Below are 18,352 nucleotides of genomic sequence, written 5' to 3' on the forward strand. Positions count from 1 at the left end.
CTGGCGGAGGATTACCTAGGTGCCGAGGCAAGAGACTGAAGGCACAAACTGTTTCAGTATGCTAAAGAAAATAGAGTAGGCTGGGCGCGGTGGCTCACGCCTGTAATCCCAGCACTTTGGGAGGCTGAGATGGACGGATCACAAGATCATCAAGACCATCCTGGTTAACACAGTGAAACCCCATCTTTACTAAAAATACAAAAAATTAGCCGGGCGTGGTGGCAGGTGCCTGTAGTCCCAGCTACTTGGGAGGCTGAGGCAGGAGAATGGCGTGAACCCAGGAGGTGGAGCTTGCAGTAAGCCGAGATAGCGACACTGCACTCCAGCCTGGGGGACAAAGCAAGATTCCGTCTCAAAAAAAAGAAAGAAAATAGTTAGAATAAGAATAGTCATAATACAAATTAGATATACAGATGATCATTGACAATTATCAATCATTATTATAAACATTATTAATCATTAGCTTTTAATATTACTCCTTGTTGCATTACTAATACAACCTAGGAATAACGGGTGGGTATAGGGTCAGGAGCTGAAAGGACATTGTGAGACATGACCTAGAAGGCAAGAGGTGAGCCTTCTGTCATGCCCGCGCAAGGGCCGCTTGAGGGCTCCTTCGTCAAGCAGTAACACCAGTGTCTGGGAAGGCACCCGTTACTTAGCAGACCACAAAAGGGAGTCTCCTTTCCTTGGAGGAGTCAGGGAACACTCTGCTCCACCAGCTTCTTGTGGAAGGCTGATATTATCCAGGCCTGCCTGCAGTCATCCGGAGGCCTAAACCCCTCCCTGTAGTGCTGTGCTTCAATGGTCACGCTCCTTGTCCATTTTCATGCTCCTCCCGCACTCGTGGTTCCTCTTTGAAGTTCATAGTAGATAGCAGTAGAAGAAATAGTGAAAGTCTTAAAGTCTTTGATCTTATAAGTGCAGAGAAGAAAACGCTAATGTATGCTGCCTTCTCTCTCTGCTTCGGCTACCTAAAAGGGAAGGGCCCCCTATCCTGTAATCACGTGACTTGCTTCACCTTGTAAACCACTTAGAAGATTCACCCTCCTTACCCTGTCCCCTTGTCTCGTATGCAATAAATATCAGCGCGCCCAGCGGTTCGGGGCCACTACTGGTCTCCGCATCTTGATGGTAGTGGTCCCCCGGGCCCGGCTGCTTCCTCTTTATCTCTTTGTCTTGTGTCTTTATTTATTACAATCTCTCATCTCCGCACATGGGGAGAATAACCACTAAGCCCCGTAGGGCTGGATCCCACAGAGGTTTCCTCCCATCTCCTCCTTAGGTGACCCTCTGATTAAACCTCTTTCTCTGCTGCAACCTGGTGTCTTGGCATCTTGACTTGCCACGTGCATCTCATTATAATTACAATGACATGGGTGCGTACACTTCATGGCACTGTACACACGATGTGGGAACTTTTCTGTATATTTGTTAGACTTTAATCACATTTACATTTTGAAAATTAACAGTGGCTCTCTTTGGATGACATATTTTTTCCATTTGTCATTATTTAAGTCCCTATGGACCTAATATGGAAGCAATCTCTGTCCTTAGTTTTTTTTTTTTTTTTTTTCCCAAAGTAACCGAATGGGTAACCAAGAACGGTGAGCTTTCCTTTTGAAATATTCTAAGGAGAGTATGAATCCTTTTCTGAAAATCACTAAACTCAAAGAGGACTCTGAAACCAGCCAACCTGAGGGTGTCCAGAGCTGGCCTGGATGGGTGTGAGCAGGGCCTGGGGGCTGGAGAGGACGCGGGGCAGGCAGATAGAAGAAACAGATGAGCTCTCTGCTGCCTTCTTTTGCACCTGGACCTCCACCTTTTATCTATTTTACATATTTGGGCTTCAAAAAGTTTTGTTTAAAGAAAAGATTCTGTAGCTAAAAGAAGTTTTTAAAAATGCTCAAAACTCTCACTTTTTTAGAAAGATATGTAGAAACCAAGGTGCCACCCCTTACCCCAAAGGCCACAGACAGTGCCCACTGCACCCAGCCACCTCCACGGCCCAGAACACCATGAAAGTCCCTCTGCCTGTCCCCCAGCTGTGGAGGTAGGAGAAGCTCTTAAAATACCAGAATGATACACTACATTCAAAACAAAATGATGTTTAAGTCATAGGCATACACATAGGAAGTCCTCATTTAATGATGTAAGTTCATTCTAGATAAATATGCAGAAAAATAATTATTTACTAGGAGAATCCTATTTTCCCAATGCCTGATAACCTAAAATAAAGACAGAGAATCCGTGGGGGACAGGGAATAGGGTGGGAAGAATTGGCCCCTGTAAGATGGCAAGCCTTTTCAATAGCCTATTTAAATTTTAAAAAATCATCTATGATTCAGAAAAAAAGAATGAGTAATAAAAGACAAAGAAAAAAATCACCGATATTGCTGGAAAAAGATTTAGGGCCATACAAAAAATATAGTATAGACTGGCAGGATGAAGTCAACCTGCCTCTCACACTTCACCTACTGTAAATGTGGCCATCCCATGGTAACCACGGTTCAGCCATTTTGGCAGCCCAGAGCCCCACAGTATTTCTAAGTTTATACTCTTTGCTAGACAGAGGGGATTTGGGGAATAGAAGGATTCTTCATCGCCTGAAATAACTGGCCTCTTTCCAAACAAATTTGCCTTCTACAGAAGAAAATGGAAACTCACTAGGCTAGGAAATAAATTCCTGGCATGTCCTCAGCACAGGGCACTGGCCCTGTCTGTGCCTGCAGGGACTCTGGTTGTTTAGCAACCAGCCAGTGTCCAAGCATCATCAGCAGAATAGCAAACCAGGTCTGTTCCCAACCTGATGCTCCTCTATTTGCCATTACGACACACCAAGATGGTGCTGTGTGTTAAGGGCCAGTGGTGGGCCGATGGGAGCAGCTGGGCCCAGCTCTTAGCCAAGAGCAGGCGGGTGCCATAGGCAGGGACTCTCAGGGCATGTGTTCCACTTCTGGTTCTTGCTTGTCCTTAGGCAAGTCATTTTACCTTTGGGGGCTGTTTCCTCATTTATAAAATAAAAGAGTTTGACCAGATGACCCCTAAGGCCCTATAGAAAGGAGTTTTTAGTTTGATTCTTGGCCGCCTTCTTCTGCTGCTGCCCAGGCTGGAGTGCAGTGGCACGATCTCGGCTCACTGCAACCTCTGCCTCCTGGGTTCAAGCCATTCTCCTGCCTCAGCCTCCTGAGTAGCTGGGATTACAGGCGTGCACCACCACGCCCAGCTAATTTTTGTATTTTTAGTAAAGGCAGAGTTTCGCCATGTTGGCCAGGCTGGTCTCGAACTCCTGACCTCAGGTGATCCACTCGCCTTGGCCTCCCAAAGTGCTAGGATTACAGGCGTGAGCCACTGTGCCTGGCCTATTCTTACTAGCTGTTATCATACCATCTCTTTTAGCTTCAGTTTCCTTCCCTGTCAAATGGATATCACATCTGCTCTACAGGGCCTGTAGTGGGTTATGAGAAAAGCCTGTTGAATCCCTAATATAGACACAGAGCCAGAACACAGGAGGGTATACCTAGGGTGAGGCAAGGAATCCTTTGACAGGCAGGAGGTGGACCCGTGAATGCTGACATGGCCCCTCACTGGCCAAAATATATAAAAGGCTTTGTGTCCTCCAAGAAGCTACCTCCACTCATCAAGAATCTTATCTTCCACACACCCTTTAGATGGCTTGTTCTCTACTTCATTGAAAAAGCAAAGTGAAGGCCGGGCATGGTGGCTCACGCCTGTAATCCCAGCACTTTGGGAGGCCGAGGCGGGCGGATCACGAGGTCAGGAGACTGAGACCATCATGGCTAACACAGTGAAACCCCCTCTCTACTATGAAATCCCCTCTCTACTAAAAAAAAACACAAAAAATTAGCCAGGCATGGTGGCGGGCGCCTGTTGGTCCAGCTACTCAGGAGACTGAGGCAGGAAAACAGCATGAACCTGGGAGGCGGAGGTTGCAGTGAGCTGAGATCGCACCATTGCACTCCAGCCTGGGCAGCAAAGTGAGACTCCATCTCAAAAAAAAAAAAGAAAAAGAAAAGTGAAAACAACCCTGAACCCAATTTGAGAAGGCATCTTGCTAATCTTTCAACCCAAACCACAGTTGGTAGTCAAGCTAGGTCAGGGCTACTGGCAGGGTCTGATGAGCTAACGTGTAGGAAGCTCTCTACGTGTAGAAAGATGGACTGAGTGCAATGTCACCTCCACTTGTATATTATCACAATAAACCACTGCCCAGAAGACCCAGCCTGACTTATTTTAGGGTTTCAGCTTATGAAAAACAGCCAGTTCCTGCAGTAAAATTGTGAACACTGAAAAATTTCATTATTGCTTGTTCGTTGAAGGCACTGTTGGCTGACTTTTCTGCAAACTTGGAAATGAATGACAAAACCAATGACCAAATGGAATGAAGATGATTGGGATGAAATGGGCATGAGGAGACAGAGGCCAGGGTGCAGCTCAGCCTGAAAGAGTATTTCCTAACCATGGATGGAAAAGAACACTAGAGCAGAGCATTTAAAGGTGACCTTTAAGTTCCTGGATTGATACATAGAATATTCCTAAGGAGGTCCTGCTGGGCGCCTTGGATTTAACTGTGTGGTGCTTCTCAAATGTTATTTTTTATTTTTTATTTTTTTTGAGACGGAGTCTTGCTCTGTTGCCCAGGCTGGAGTGCAGTGGTGCAATCTCAGCTCACCGCAACCTCTGCCTCCTGGGTTCAAGCAATTCTCCTGCCTTAGCCTCCCGAGTAGCTAAGATTATAGGAATGTGCCACTATGCCCAGCTAAATTTTGTGTTTTTAGTAGAGATGTTTTTGCCATGTTGGTCAGGCTGGTCTTGAACTCCTGACATCAGGTGATCCGCCCACCTCAGCCTCCCAAAGTGCTGGCGCAAGCTGCAGTGAGAAGAGATCACACCACTGCACTCCAGCCTGGGCAACGGAAGCAAAACTCCATCTCAAAAAAAAAAAAAAGAATCAATTCATGGCTCTCCAATCCATTGCCACCATCCTAAACAGTTTCTTATTATCTCTTGCCCAGACCCTGGGCTACTGTATCCATTTTCACCCACCTCATCCAGTCTCCAAACTGCATTGAGAGTGACTTTTTGGTTTTCTTTATTTGAGATGAGCCTCATTCTGTCGCCCAGGCTGGAGCGCAGTGGTGCAATCTCAGCTCACTGCAACCTCCACTTCCTGGGTTCAAGTGATCCTCCTGCCTCAGTCTCCCGAGTAGTTGGGATTACAGGCATGCACTACCATGCCCGGCTAATTTTTGTATTTTTAGTAGAGATAGGGTTTTATCATTTTGGCCAGGCTGGTCTTGAACTCCTGACCTCAGGTGATCCACCTGCCTCGGCCTCCCAAAGTGATGGAATTACAGGCGTGAGCCACTGCGCCTGGCCCAGGTTCTTCTTAAAACTCCAAAGACACTCATTATCCTCAAGAAAAGGCCTAAATTCCTCCCACCTCTCTTTCAAGGCCTTTTATGACCTGGCACCAGCCTACCTCTCCACTCTTCCCACCCCATATTGCCCCAATCACGCTGCCCCCCAACAGACACGTGCATGCACACACTGTCAACCATATTACATCCTGGGCTTCTCTCATAAGAACCCTCTTTGGGCCAGGCGTGGTAGCTCACACCTGTAATCCCAAAACATTGGGAGGCCAAGGCAGGTGGCTCACTTGAGCCTAGGAGTCCGAGACCAGCCTGGGCAACATGAGACCTCATCTCTACAAAAAATAGAAAAATTAGCTAGGCAGGGTGGTGTGCACCTGCAGTCCCAGCTACTCCAGAGGCTAAGGTGGGAGGATCACTTGAACCTGGGAGGCAGAGGTTGTCCTGTGAGGTGAGATTGCACCACGGCACTCTAGCCTGGATGACAGAGTGAGATGCTGACTCAAAAATAGAACCCTCTTCTTTCTCAGACCAATTCCTCTTCCTCCTTAATGCCAGGTCAGTTCTCCTCACTATGGCATGCTTTGTGTAGCTCTTACCACAGCAGTGATTACCTCTTAGTGTCTGGCTTCTTCCTGAGACTGTATCTGCCCTGCCCAGCATTGTCTCCTGCAGCACCTAAAACAGGGCTTGGCATAATACTAGGTGCAGTGTGTGCTGTGGTGTGTGCATTCATTTGATGAATGGATAAATGAATAAATAAATGCACTGTAAATTTCATAATGGGCAAAGGAAAGCTACATAAATATGAGAACACCACAGGGCCATCCCCCAGGACCCATCTCACCTCAGAACAATGGCAATGCACAGGAGCGTTCCGAACGCCAGGCTCCCTCCAGCAACCAGGAATGTGGGCAGTGGTACCGAAGAAGAATCTTGCACTAGGTTAAAAAAAAAAAAAAAGAAGATAGAGGAGGAAGAGGAGAATATGGAGAAAAAGGACCAGGAGGAGGAGAAGAAAACCACTTAGCTGGTGCTGTCAAAAGCCTCAAAGGAACCTTCCCCTCCAACCCCTCTCCCAGAAAATGAAACGGCTCTGCCAACCAACAGGCCACTTGACAAGCTTCACTGTTTTTTGTTTGTTTGTTTCTTAATAAAGCCCACTCTAGAAGAATCACCCCCAGCTTAATCTGGCAGACCTCAGGATTCCACCATGTGGCAAGAGAGACGCCTCAAGCTCAGGGTTTCTGAGTGCCTGTGGCTGGCCATGGGCTCCTATTCACTTTCAGAGTGGTTTTTCTGGTGGCATTCTACCGGCCCCCATAAGACACAAATTGGGTACAAGAAATGGAAGGCTTTGGGGACCTCCTTGATGGCAGTTCCTTTGAGGACAATGTCAGAGAGGATTGGATGCTTTAAACCAAATATTTGGAAGCAGTTTTCTCCATGCGGATGTCATCTCTTGCCTGTCCCCGCATTTGGTACTCAAGCCCCAGCCATAGGAACATCATTCATTTCTCCAACAAGCCATGATCTTTTTCCTCCAGGGCTCTCCACACACGTTCCCTCTTCTCGCCTGTCTGCTTTCTCCACCTTTGCTGTACACCTTTGCTGTCCAGTCCCTACTTGGCCTTTGGATCTCAGATGAAGTGATGTCCCTTCCTTTGAGAACTGACCCCACTCCAAGCTGAGCAAGCGCCCCTCCCAGTTATTTCTCCAGTTCCACCTCTAGATTGAGTTTCCTGACGGCAGGGACCGCATGTGTCTTTTTCACTCTAACACTGCCAGCAGCTTACACGGTGCCGAATACAAAGTAGGATCTCCAAAATATTTCCTTGAATGAAGGAAAGAACAAACTAGCTTTGCAAGCAGCCATGTCTTCCCACAGAAAGGCTCTTCCTACCACTGCCAGAGTCCCTGGACTGGACAGAGGGCACATCTAAGCAAAACCATCTCCTTCTGCTGGGAATGCAGTCACAGTTGTATGGACCCAGCATTCAGGCTCTTTTACCCAAAATGCAGTCCACTGCTGAAGAAGAGGCTGCCTGCCAGCCATCACTTCAGATGCCTACTGGAGGCAGGCAGTGCAATGAGCCCAGACTGGTGAGTGGGCAGTGGCTGCAAGGACAAGTTTCTCCAAGCGTGTCCCATGTCTCTTGAGAGATGCAGCCATGTAATGAAAGCAGTATGCTTGGCTTGCTTATTTATTAATATTTCATCATCTTTTATATTTGTTCCTTTTTTTTTTTAAATGGAGTCTCACTCTTGTCACCCAGGCTGGAGTGCAGTGGTGTGATCTCTGCTCACTGCAGCCTCCACCTCCTGGGTTCAAGCAATTCTCCTACCTCAGCCTCCCAAGTACCTGGGACAACAGGCACGCGCCACCACGCCCGGCTAATTTTTGTATTTTTTGTAGAGATGGGGTTTTGCCATGTTGCCCAAGCTGGTCTCCAACTCCTGACCTTAGGGCATCCGCCCACCTCGGCCTCCAAAAGTGCTGGGATTACAGGCATGAGCCATGGCACCAAGCCATATATTTGTTCCTTCTTTCATCCAACAAATACTCTTTGAGTGCCTATCATGTGCCTAAATGGATCTTACATCCAATCAAGGAAGACAGACAAACAAATGTTTTTTAAAAAAATTCTCAGGAAAAGGTTCCTGGAGAAGGGTGCAACTGAGCAGAGACTTGAGTGATAGGAAGGAGCTGGCCAAGTGGACGTCAGAGGAAGCCTGTCCAGGCAGAGCACACAGCAAGTACAAAGGCCCTGAGGTAGAGCATGTGTGGAGGAGCAAGGAGGGCACTGTGGCTGGGGCAGAGCGAGGAAACGGATAATGGAGAGGCAACGTCTAAAGATAGGGGACCACATGGCTTCGCTGGGACTCCCCGTAGAAACTGGGGACTTTGTCAGGACTTTGACTTATACTCTGGGGGAGATGGCACTGAGCCAGAGAGAGCTTGGATTTGTGTTTTAAGGGACACTCTAGGTGCTGGTTGGAAAAGAGTTGGTTGGGGGTTAAGCCTAGAAGTTGGTAGACCAGTTGGCAGCCCAGGAAATCCTGCTGGATGAGAGGTGGCAGGGGCTGGACTGGGTGTTGGCGCTGGAGATGGTGAGGAGTGGTGAGCTCCTAGATACGTCTCAAAGCACAAGGACAACACTTGCTGAGGGACTGGCCACAGGATGAGGAGTAGGGAGGAAGTGTGCCCAATCCCCCGCATCTGAGCAAATGCGGTACCAGTTATTGAGATCAGGAAGATGGAGAAGAACAGATCTGGGTTGAAGAGGTGGGGAAGTGTCAGGTGTTCTCTTTCAGACATGTTAAATTTGAGAATGCTGGCCAGGCACGGTGGCTCACACCTGTAATCCCAGCACTTTGGGAGACTGAGGCGGGCAGATCACCTGAGGTCGGAAGTTTGAGACCAGCCTGACCAACATGGAGAAACCCTGTTTCTACTAAAAATACAAAATCAGCTGGGCGTGGTGGCGCATCCCTGTAATCTCAGCTACTCAGGAGGCTGAGGCAGGAGAATCGCTTGACCCCAGGAGGCAGACGTTGCGGTGAGCTGAGATCACACCATTGCACTCCAGTCTGGGCAACAAGAGCAAAAATCTATCTTAAAAAAAAAATATGTATATATATATATATATATATATTTGAGACTGCTAGCGGATGTCCCATGTGTCAACTAGGCAGTTGGGTACATTAGTCTGGGTCTTAGTGGACAGATCAGGGTAGGGATATAAAATTGGGAGTTGCCAGCCTGTGGATGGTCTTTAGTGACATGAAGCTAGATAAAATCATCAGTGACAGGCTGGGCACAGTGGTTCACACCTGTAATCCCAGCACTTTGGGAGGCCAAGGCGGGTAGATCACAAGGTCAGGAGATTGAGACCATCCTGGCTAACACAGTGAAACCCCATCTCTACTAAAAATACAAATAATTAGCCGGGTGTGGTGGCGGGCGCCTGTAGTGCCAGCTACTCGGGAGGCTGAGGCAGGAGAATGGCATGAACCCGGGAGGCGGAGCTTGCAGTGAGCCGAGATCGTGCCATTGCACTCCAGCCTGAGCGAGACTCCATCTCAGGAAAAAAAAAAAAAAAAAAAAAAAAGACCTCACTAAAGACCATCCATGGGCTGATCTTTAAAAAAAGTTAAAAAAAAAATCATCAGTGAGGGTGGACGGAGAGGACTGGAGGGTCCCCTCCTCCATAGCAGCCTTTGTTTTTGTTGTTGCTGTTGCTTTTGGTTTTTTTTGACATGGAGTCTCACTCTGTGGCCCAGGATAGAGTGCAGTGGCTCAATCTTGGCTCACTGCAACCTCCACCTCCCGGGTTCAAGCGATTCTCCTGCCTCAGCCTCCCAAGTAGCTGGGATTATAGGCACCCACCATCACGCCCGGCTAATTTTTGTATTTTTTAGTAGACATGGGGTTTCACCATGTTGACCAGGCTAGTCTTGAACTCCTGATCTCAGGTGATTCTCCCACCTCAGACTCCCAAAGTGCTGGGATTACAGGCGTGAGCCACTGCGCCCGGCCCATAGCAATCTTTGAACACTCAACCTCTTGCATCCCACCCATACCATTCAAAGTCTATTTCAAATGGCACCTCCTCCATGAGCTTTCTGTGACTGCTCAGCTTGATGCACTCTCTCAAATCTCTAAATTCCACTTTGCTTTATCTGTGCCTCCCTTTCCGCCCATCTCACATTCTGGTCTTTGTCACAGTTACCAGTTTACTCTTTGTGGGGGCCTGGACTGTAGCCTCCTTGAGAAGAGGGAGGGCTCTAATCCTCTCTGAGTCCCCAGCTGTGCAGAGCTCAGGCCCAGGTATTTAGCAGGTCTTCCACAGGTGCACTGCACCATGGTAGGGCTTGGCAGCTGGGCTGTTGTAGCAGAGGCAGCCAGCATCAGGTGCAGGCAGGAATCCACCCAGGGATGGGGAACGAGGGCAAGGACTGCCTCACAAAGCCCAAGAGTCATCAGCTGGAGCCACTCAACTACTGAACCTCTGGAGTCTGGATTCCATAAGTCCCATACACCTAGTCAAACACAGGACTTGTGATCTTTCTTGATTCAAATACTGGTAAGTTTTCCTGGTCTTGCAGGGATAGGGAATCAGAAGCATTGAAATCAAGAGCTCCCAAAATAAAGATTTCCCTCAACAGGTATTCCATTTCAGACTCCAGTAATCTTGTTTGCAGCACATTCATTTGTATTGTGGGCCAATTGTGAAATATCTCACTGATTTATCCCATTTTTCTTACGGTCTCCTCATTATATCTTAGCTAACAATATCAAACTTCAACATATAAAGTAATAAAAGAGTATTTCTGGCCAGGCACGGTGGCTCGTGCCTGTAATCTCAGCACTTTGGGAGGCCGAGGCAGGCAGATCACGAGGTCAGGAGTTCGAGACCAGCCTGGCCAACACGGTGAAACCCCGTCTCTGCTAAAAATACAAAAATTAGCCGGGCATGGTGGCATGCCCCTGTAATCCCAGCTACTCGGGAGGCTAAGGCAGGAGAATTGCTTGAACTCGGGAAGTGGAGGTTGTGGTGAGCCGAGATCGCACTGCACTCCAGCCTAGGCAACAGAGCAAGACTCTGTCTCAAAAAAAAAAAAAAAAAAAATTTCTGCCATTGATCCTCTGACGACCTGTCCAAATAAGAAAGGACTTTCCGCAGAGACAAATCTGTCCCACAGACCCCGTGAATATGAAAATACCCAGTCCTTACCTGGGAGGCTTGTCGCATTTGCAGAATCTCTGGAGAGAATATTATCATCATCTTTATTAGTAGTAGGTGCCTAAAAGAGACATTCCTCACCATCAGCCTGTTTCTGCAGATTCCACCACCATTCAGAACCAGTTCAAGAGGTACCTCCTCCTCAGAGCCCTCCCTGATCCGCCCAAAGCATTCCTTTCTCCATTTCATTCGTAACAGTGGAAAAATCAATAATACGATTATTTGCATTTTTTCTATCCACACCGTGTCTGCTAAGGGTGGGGCTTTCTTTGCACCTGCCTCTCCACCAAAAGCTGAAGGGCACAGCACCCTGCACAGAGAAGATGCTCAGTGGATACACTGAAGCAGCTGTTGTCCTTACAGGTCCGATGCAAGGGTGCAGGTACCACTGTGACTGGAATCCTGGCTCCACCACTTACGAGCTATGTCACCTTGGACAGATTTCTTTTTATTTTTTGTTTTTTTGTGAAATGGAGTTTCACAAAAGAAATGGAGATTCTCGTCACCCAAGCTGGAGTGCAATGGCATAATCTCAGCTCACTGCAACCTATGCTTCCTGTGCTCAAGTGATTCTCCAGCCTCAGCCTCCTGAATAGCTGGGATTACATGCACGCGCCACCACGCCCAGCTAATTTTTGTGTTTTTGGTACAGACGAGGTTTCACCATGTTGGTCAGGCTGGTCTGGAACTCCTGACCTCAGGTGATCCACCCGCCTCAGCCTCCCAAAGTGCTGGGATTACAGGAGTGAGCCACCGCGCCCGGCCTCATACTTCTCTTTTTTTTTTTTTTTCTTTTTTTGAGATGGAGTTTCGTTCTTGTTGCCCAGGCTGGAGTGTAATGGTGCGATCTTGGCTTACCGCACCCTCCGCCTCCAAGGTTCAAGCAATTCTCCTGCCTCAGCCTCCCAAATAGCTGGGATTACAGGCATGTGCCACCACACCCAGCTGATTGTATTTTCAGTAGAGACAGGGTTTCTCCATGTTGGTCAGGCTGGTCTTGAACTCCTCACCTCAGATGATCTGCCCGCCTTGGCCTCCCAAAGTGCTGGGATTACAAGCGTGAGCCCTGGCACCTGGCCCTGGCCTCAGACTTCTTACCCCATGTTAAGCAGCCCTTGCAAGCACTCCCTTGTAACATTAACATAAGGAGCCAATGAAATAGCAAATGCAAGGCTCACAGTTTAGCAGGATGAGGCCAGTCCTCAGTCGGTGTCAGTTTCCCCAGAACCTGTGTTGGGAGCACTCTAGCCCCATGGGTATGGGCTCCACCTGCAGCTGTTCCTACATGGAACACAGATAAGGTTCAAGAGCCCCAGGCTCCTTCCCTGTGCTGCACAGCTCCAGAAGTGGCTGTGCCTCCCAGCTTAGCATTTAGGGAATTAAGGGCCACAGGAGTAGATATAGTTGGATAGGAAATTGGATTACTCATGGAATTTGTTAAGCAGCTTCAGAGGTAATCCTCTTTCCAGCAAGTTATGACACCAGGACTCCACAGGGGAAGGACTCAGATGAACAGAATCCAATCTCAAGCTAAGCCGTTAGCAGTGTTCAAAAAGCTCAGAGATGAAATAGCTGCCGCTAGATGCAGGGCAGTTCTGCGTGCCAGGCCAACGCTGCTCCACTCTTTACAGTCCTGGGACAAGATAATTTTTATGATTCCCTTTCACAGAGTCTTGAAAAGCACAGATAACTCACCACAGCCACATTTCTACTAAGTGACAGAGCTGGGATTTAAACCAAATTCAGTCTGGCATCCGCCCACACTCCTAACCACTAGGTGCTGCTGCCCTGACCCTTTTACAAGAACAGGAGCTCACCTGCGTGGGGGTGGACACCTCGTTCTCAGCTGGAGGACTCCTGGATTCTGTGGACAGAAGAAACAGTTGTTATTAGTGATTCACGGGCCCCGGAGTCCTGTCTCAGGCGCTTGAAAATCAGAAAAAAGTTCATCTCGGCCGGGCGCGGTGGCTCACGCCTGTAATCCCAGCACTTTGGGAGGCCGAGGCGGGCGGATCACAAGGTCAGGAGATCGAGACCACGGTGAAACCCCGTCTCTACTAAAAATACAAAAAATTAGCCGGGCGCGGTTGTGGGCGCCTGTAGTCCCAGCTACTCGGGAGGCTGAGGCAGGAGAATGGCGTGAACCCGGGAGGCGGAGCTTGCAGTGAGCCGAGATCGCGCCACTGCACTCCAGCCTGGGCGACAGAGCGAGACTCCGTCTCAAAAAAAAAAAGAAAAGAAAAGAAAAAAGTTCATCTCAATGTTATTTAAAAGAATAGCATGGACTGGGCGCGGTGGCTTATATCTGTAATCCCAGCACTTTGGGAAGCTGGGCGGATCATCTGAGGTCGGGAGTCCCAGACCAGCCTGACCAACATGGAGAAACTCCATCTCTACCGAAAATACAAAATTAGCCGGGTATGCTGGCACATGCCTGTAATCCCAGCTACTCGGGAGGCTGAGGCAGGAGAATCACTTGAACCCGGGAGGCAGAGGTTGCGGTAAGCAGAGATCATGCCATTGCACTCCAGCCTGGGCAACAAGAGTGAAACTCTGTCTCAAAAAAAAAAAAACCCAGCATGCTGGAGATAACCAAATATCCAACCATAAGGGACTAGTTATAGAAATTATGATATAACTACATAATGCAGAAACCTTTAAAATTTATTTATATATATATATATATATTTTGAGATGGAGTTTCACTCTTTCACCCAGGCTGGAGTGAAGTGGCACGATCTTGGCTCACTGCAACCTCCACCTACTGGGTTCAAGTGATTCTTCTGCCTTAGCCTCCCAAGTACTTGGGATTATAGGCGCCCGCCACTACACCCAGCTAATTTTTGTATTTTTAGTAGAGACAGGGTTTCACCATATTCACCAGGCTGGTCTCGAACTCCTGACCTCAGGTGATCTACCCGCTTTGCCTCCCAAAGTGCTCGGATTACAGGCATGAGCTATCGTGCCTGGCCAGTTATTATACATTTTCAGAGACAGGGTCTCCCTCTGTCGCCAGGCTGCAGTGCAATGGCATGACGATGGCTCACTCACTGTAGCTTAACTTCTGGGCTTCAGTGATCCTCCCATCTCAGCTTCCCAAGTGTCTGGGACTACAGCCGTGTGCCACCACGCCCGGCCAAAACTGTTTTAGAAAAACATTGAAGACATGACATAATGCTGTACAAAAAATGCAAGACAAGAAAAATTCCACGTATTTTGATCCAAACTTTCTAAAGAAATATATTTTTATGATTATTTATTGTGTACTACAGTATATATAATAATACTATATATTTGCACACAGGAAGAAAATGGAAAGATACACATCACCAGAGATAAGCACTATTTCAATTTCCTTCTATGCACCTTTTTGCAATAAAAAATATATAACAAACAAATATTCATTTGCCTGTGTGGGTTTAGTACACATTGCAGCAGCAGGGATGTGGACCAGGCACCCTCACGGCTCCCTCCCCCTCCACGGGAACAGTGTGTCTGCAGAAACCCCAAGGCAAGAGGAGGCTAAGCATCCAAGCAAAAGCCCGGGCCTGGGCCTTAACCGTAACAGGCAGTGAGTGGAATGCTCTGGATTTCAAAATATTCTCTTGTCAGCTCATCATTTTTCCATCAAGAATTCTAAAATTCCACAGAATGGTTTATACAAAAATCATGAGCCTCACTGGGCCAGGAGTAAGAAGGACTAGCAAGGAGGCGGGGAGAGGGTGACCCTGCTTCTGCATGGGGGAGGGTTTCCAGAATTCCTGGAATATGCTGTCACCAGTAAGGGGGAAACCACACACCCGAAGCACTAGAGGGAGTATAAGAATGCATCCACTCTTCCCATTGTACAGAGGGGAAACAGAGGCCCAGAGAGGGAAAGCGACTTGTTCAAGGCCGCACAGCAAGTGTGACCAGAATTGAACCTAGAATTTATGGGCGGGACCCAGTTTCTTATTCCTTTGTGTTCTTCCCAGCTCAGTCCAGCCCAGCAGAGAACAGTCATACACTCATAGCCCAGGGTATCTAAAGCATGACCTGAGGGCATGGAGAAGCTAGAATGAAAGCTAAAATCAGAAGACAAAGAAGACGGAGCAGGCCGGACTCACACCTGTAATCCCAGCACTTTGGGAGACTGAGGCGGGAGAATCCCTTGAGGCCAGGAGTTTGAGACCAGCCTGGGTAACATAGTCAAACCTTGTCTCTAAAAAAAAAAAAAAAGAAGAAAACAAGAAGATGGGGCAGCCCTAAATAGAAAATATGGCTTCCCACGGATGCTCATGCGGCCCAGCAGTTTGCCAAACCCAGCCAGAGTCAGTTTCATCTGGAGCCTTGTAGGCTCCACCTTGCTTGTCGCCGCAGAACCATGGAAATGAGACTCAGTCATTAGGGTTTTTTAAAGGCTCCCCATACTATACTCAAGACAGATGCTTCAGGAAGAAAGTTTCTACCCACAGTCCTGACCCCCAACACCACCTGTGGCCCAGAGAATGAATGCCCAGTAACCTCTGGAGGCTCAGGTTGCTGGGGTTAAAGTGGGAATGAACCACAAAGCCACAGGAAGAGGGGAGGAGAGACCGTGGGACCCACAGGCTCAGCAGCGCCAGGCAGCTCCTCCATGCTGAGCCAGCAGACCCTACTTCACACTTTTCCTCACAGCCTTTCAACCACCCAACAGACAGCTCATCACTGCTCCTCTATTCATACAGAAACAAATACATAAACCTCACTGAGGAGCCTCCCAAGGAGAAATGACTCACCTCCAGCTGGGTCCCAAACGCCACTCGGAATGGTCTGCAGAGAGAAGCCTAGTGGCTTCAGACAAGGCTGTGTGTACATCTCCACGGTGTCTGGTGCCAAAAGCGCCCCTTGTTCTCAGGTTTCACCCTTTCTCATTTGGGGGGACGGGTGTGTGGGAGCCGTTAAAGCAAGGTCGTTTTTTGTTATTAAGACAGGGTCTGGCTCTGTTGCCCAGGCTGGAGTGCAGTGGTGCAATCATAGGTCATTGCAGCCTCCAACTGCTGGGCTCAGGTGATCCTCCCACCTCAGCCTCCCACTTAGCTAGGACTACAGGTATGCACTGCTATGCTCGACTAATTTTTTTTAAACTTTTTTTTTTTTTTTTTTGTAAAGACAGGGTCTCCTTATGGTAGCTGGCTGGTCTCTATCTCCTGGGCTCAGGCAATCCTCCCCCCTCAGCGTCCTAAAGTGCTGGGATTATAGGCCTGAGCCACCATGCCCAACCAAGCATCTTTTCTTTTAAGAAATTATGGTGATGGTTGGCCAGGCGCAGTGGCTCACACCTGTAATCCCAGCACTTTGGGAGGCCGAGGCGGGCGGATCACGAGGTCAGGAGATGGAGACCATCCTGGCGAACACGGCGAAACCCCATCTCTACTAAAAACACAAAAAAATTAGCCGGGCATGGTGGCGGGTGCCTGTAGTCCCAGCTTCTAGGGAGCCTGAGGCAGGAGAATGGCGTGAACCCAGGAGGCGGCGGAGCTTGCAGTGAGCAGAGATGGCGCCACTGCACTCCAGCCTGGGCGACAGAGCGAGACTCTGTCTCTAAAAAAAAAAAAAAAAGCTGGCAACCTTAATTGGTCCCCAGAATTGTTTTTGAAATTTTATAGACCCGTAAAATCCCAATGTTTAGGAATTGCCCAGTTGTGCACAGGGATGTCAGGTGGGTAGGCAAGGGGAGGATGCGGGAGGAGGGGTCGTGGAGAGAGGCAGGAAGAGTGGAGTGCACCAGGACGGCTGACTGCTAGATACTACTGAGATGTGGTGAGAATCCAAACCAAGGCAGAGACGTTTGGCGTGATGTGCAAGCTCCTGGCTGGGTGGCTGGGTGGGTGGCGTGTCTGTCCCCTGGACAAGCAGGACAGGAAGGTCTGTGAGGGGGTGTGATATGTTTGGTTTGGGTCATGCTGAGCACCTGGCACAGGAGGGAGGATCTGGCCAGAAGTCTGGGCCGAGTTGAAGACATGAATCCAGAGCTCGAGAGACAGGCTTGGCAGGAGACATGGGTGAAAGGCAGTCCTGCTGGCATTTATTGCACCCTTGTCATGTGCCAGGCTCTGTGCTAATTGCTTCTCACCTCATTGAAGACTCACAACCCAGCAAGGCTGGGGTTCGGGTTTTTTGAGGCAGGCATTACTATTCCCACTTGACAAATAAGCTAACTGAGTCTCAGTGAGGTACTTCCCCAGGGTCGTGCTGGTCAAGGGCAAGGGCAGCAACTACACCGAATGCTACCTGACTCCAGAGTCAGTGCTCTGCACAAAGTGGCAGGTGATGCAGTAGAAGTGGCGGGGCCCCCAGTGGAATGTTCCAGAAAGCTGCAGAAAACAGGGCCGAGAGGGAATTCGGGGATGCCACATGGAGAAGTGAACAGGGCAAAATCTCTCCAGAAATGTGTAACCAAGGCTCTGTAACCCCAGAATGTCCCACTTGGGAGTGCTGCAGAGAGGAACAAAACAAACTCCTCCAGAATGGACCGCCAAAGAGTTTGAGAAGATAATATATAGCTGGAGGGACCGACTGCTCAGTCTTGGCTTCAGGGCACCCCCTCATGTGCAAATGCAAACCTTTGGCAGTACCTCCTCCAACAGGTGTGATTCCCATTCTTGGGGAATAAAGGAGGGAGTTAAAGGGATGTGTGAGGAGCAAGGAATAATCCCCTTGTGCCTAATGGGCTTTTCCCAGGCATTTTGCCCCATGCCCTCTTTGAAAAGGGGCTCCAGCCTGGCTCAGTGGCTCATGGCTATAAATCCCAGAGCTTTGGGAGGCCGAGGCAGGAGGATCACTCAAGGCCTGTGCAACATAGGGTGACCTCATCTCTGTAAAATATTTTTTAAAAAATTAGCCGGGCATCGTGATGCACGCCTATAGTGCTAGCTACTCAGAGGCTGAGGCAGGAGTTCAAGGCTGGAGTGAGCTATGATTACGCCACTGCACTCCGGCTTGGGCAACAGAGTGAGACCCCATCTCTTAAAAAAAAAAAAAAAAGAAAAGAAAAGAAAAAAAAAAAAGAAGAATATGATTTTGTGGTTCCCCCAGACTCAGTGTTGATGTGACAGGCAGAACTCCCATCAGGGGAGGATAAATTCAGAACTCCCGCTTGAGAGAAAGCCGCCAACCATGCGCCCTGTCCACGGGTACCAGCCTGCACAATTTCCATAAGCCGCCGCTGCAGGTGCTGACAGACGTGAC

At 48.6% G+C, this 18,352-nt stretch overlaps 1 protein-coding gene across 10 annotated transcripts in view; it reads right to left on the reverse strand.

The window, feature by feature from the left end:
* The window catches only part of IL6R (interleukin 6 receptor), a 62,719-nt gene that overhangs the window by 7,752 nt on the left and 36,615 nt on the right, over nucleotides 1–18,352 (reverse strand). For 3 of the 10 annotated variants that reach the window (XR_013397961.1, XM_077945904.1, XM_001114404.5), the window contains 3 exons: nucleotides 12,961–13,007; nucleotides 11,135–11,204; nucleotides 6,244–6,337 (listed from right to left, as the gene is read on the reverse strand). Coding sequence is in view for 8 of the 10 variants with exons in the window: in XM_077945904.1 (XP_077802030.1) it covers nucleotides 6,244–6,337; nucleotides 11,135–11,204; nucleotides 12,961–13,007 (211 nt within the window). In the remaining 2 variants the exon portion in view is untranslated. Of the gene's footprint in view, nucleotides 1–446; nucleotides 856–1,954; nucleotides 2,046–2,126; nucleotides 3,101–6,213; nucleotides 6,338–11,134; nucleotides 11,205–12,960; nucleotides 13,008–15,251; nucleotides 15,345–15,900; nucleotides 15,949–18,352 lie in introns of those variants that run through there. The other 7 variants (XM_077945917.1, XM_077945919.1, XM_077945897.1 and 4 more) reach the window with 6 other exon arrangements.

Source organism: Macaca mulatta, chromosome 1 (assembly GCF_049350105.2).
Source record: "Macaca mulatta isolate MMU2019108-1 chromosome 1, T2T-MMU8v2.0, whole genome shotgun sequence".
Classification (NCBI taxonomy): Eukaryota; Metazoa; Chordata; class Mammalia; order Primates; family Cercopithecidae; genus Macaca; species Macaca mulatta.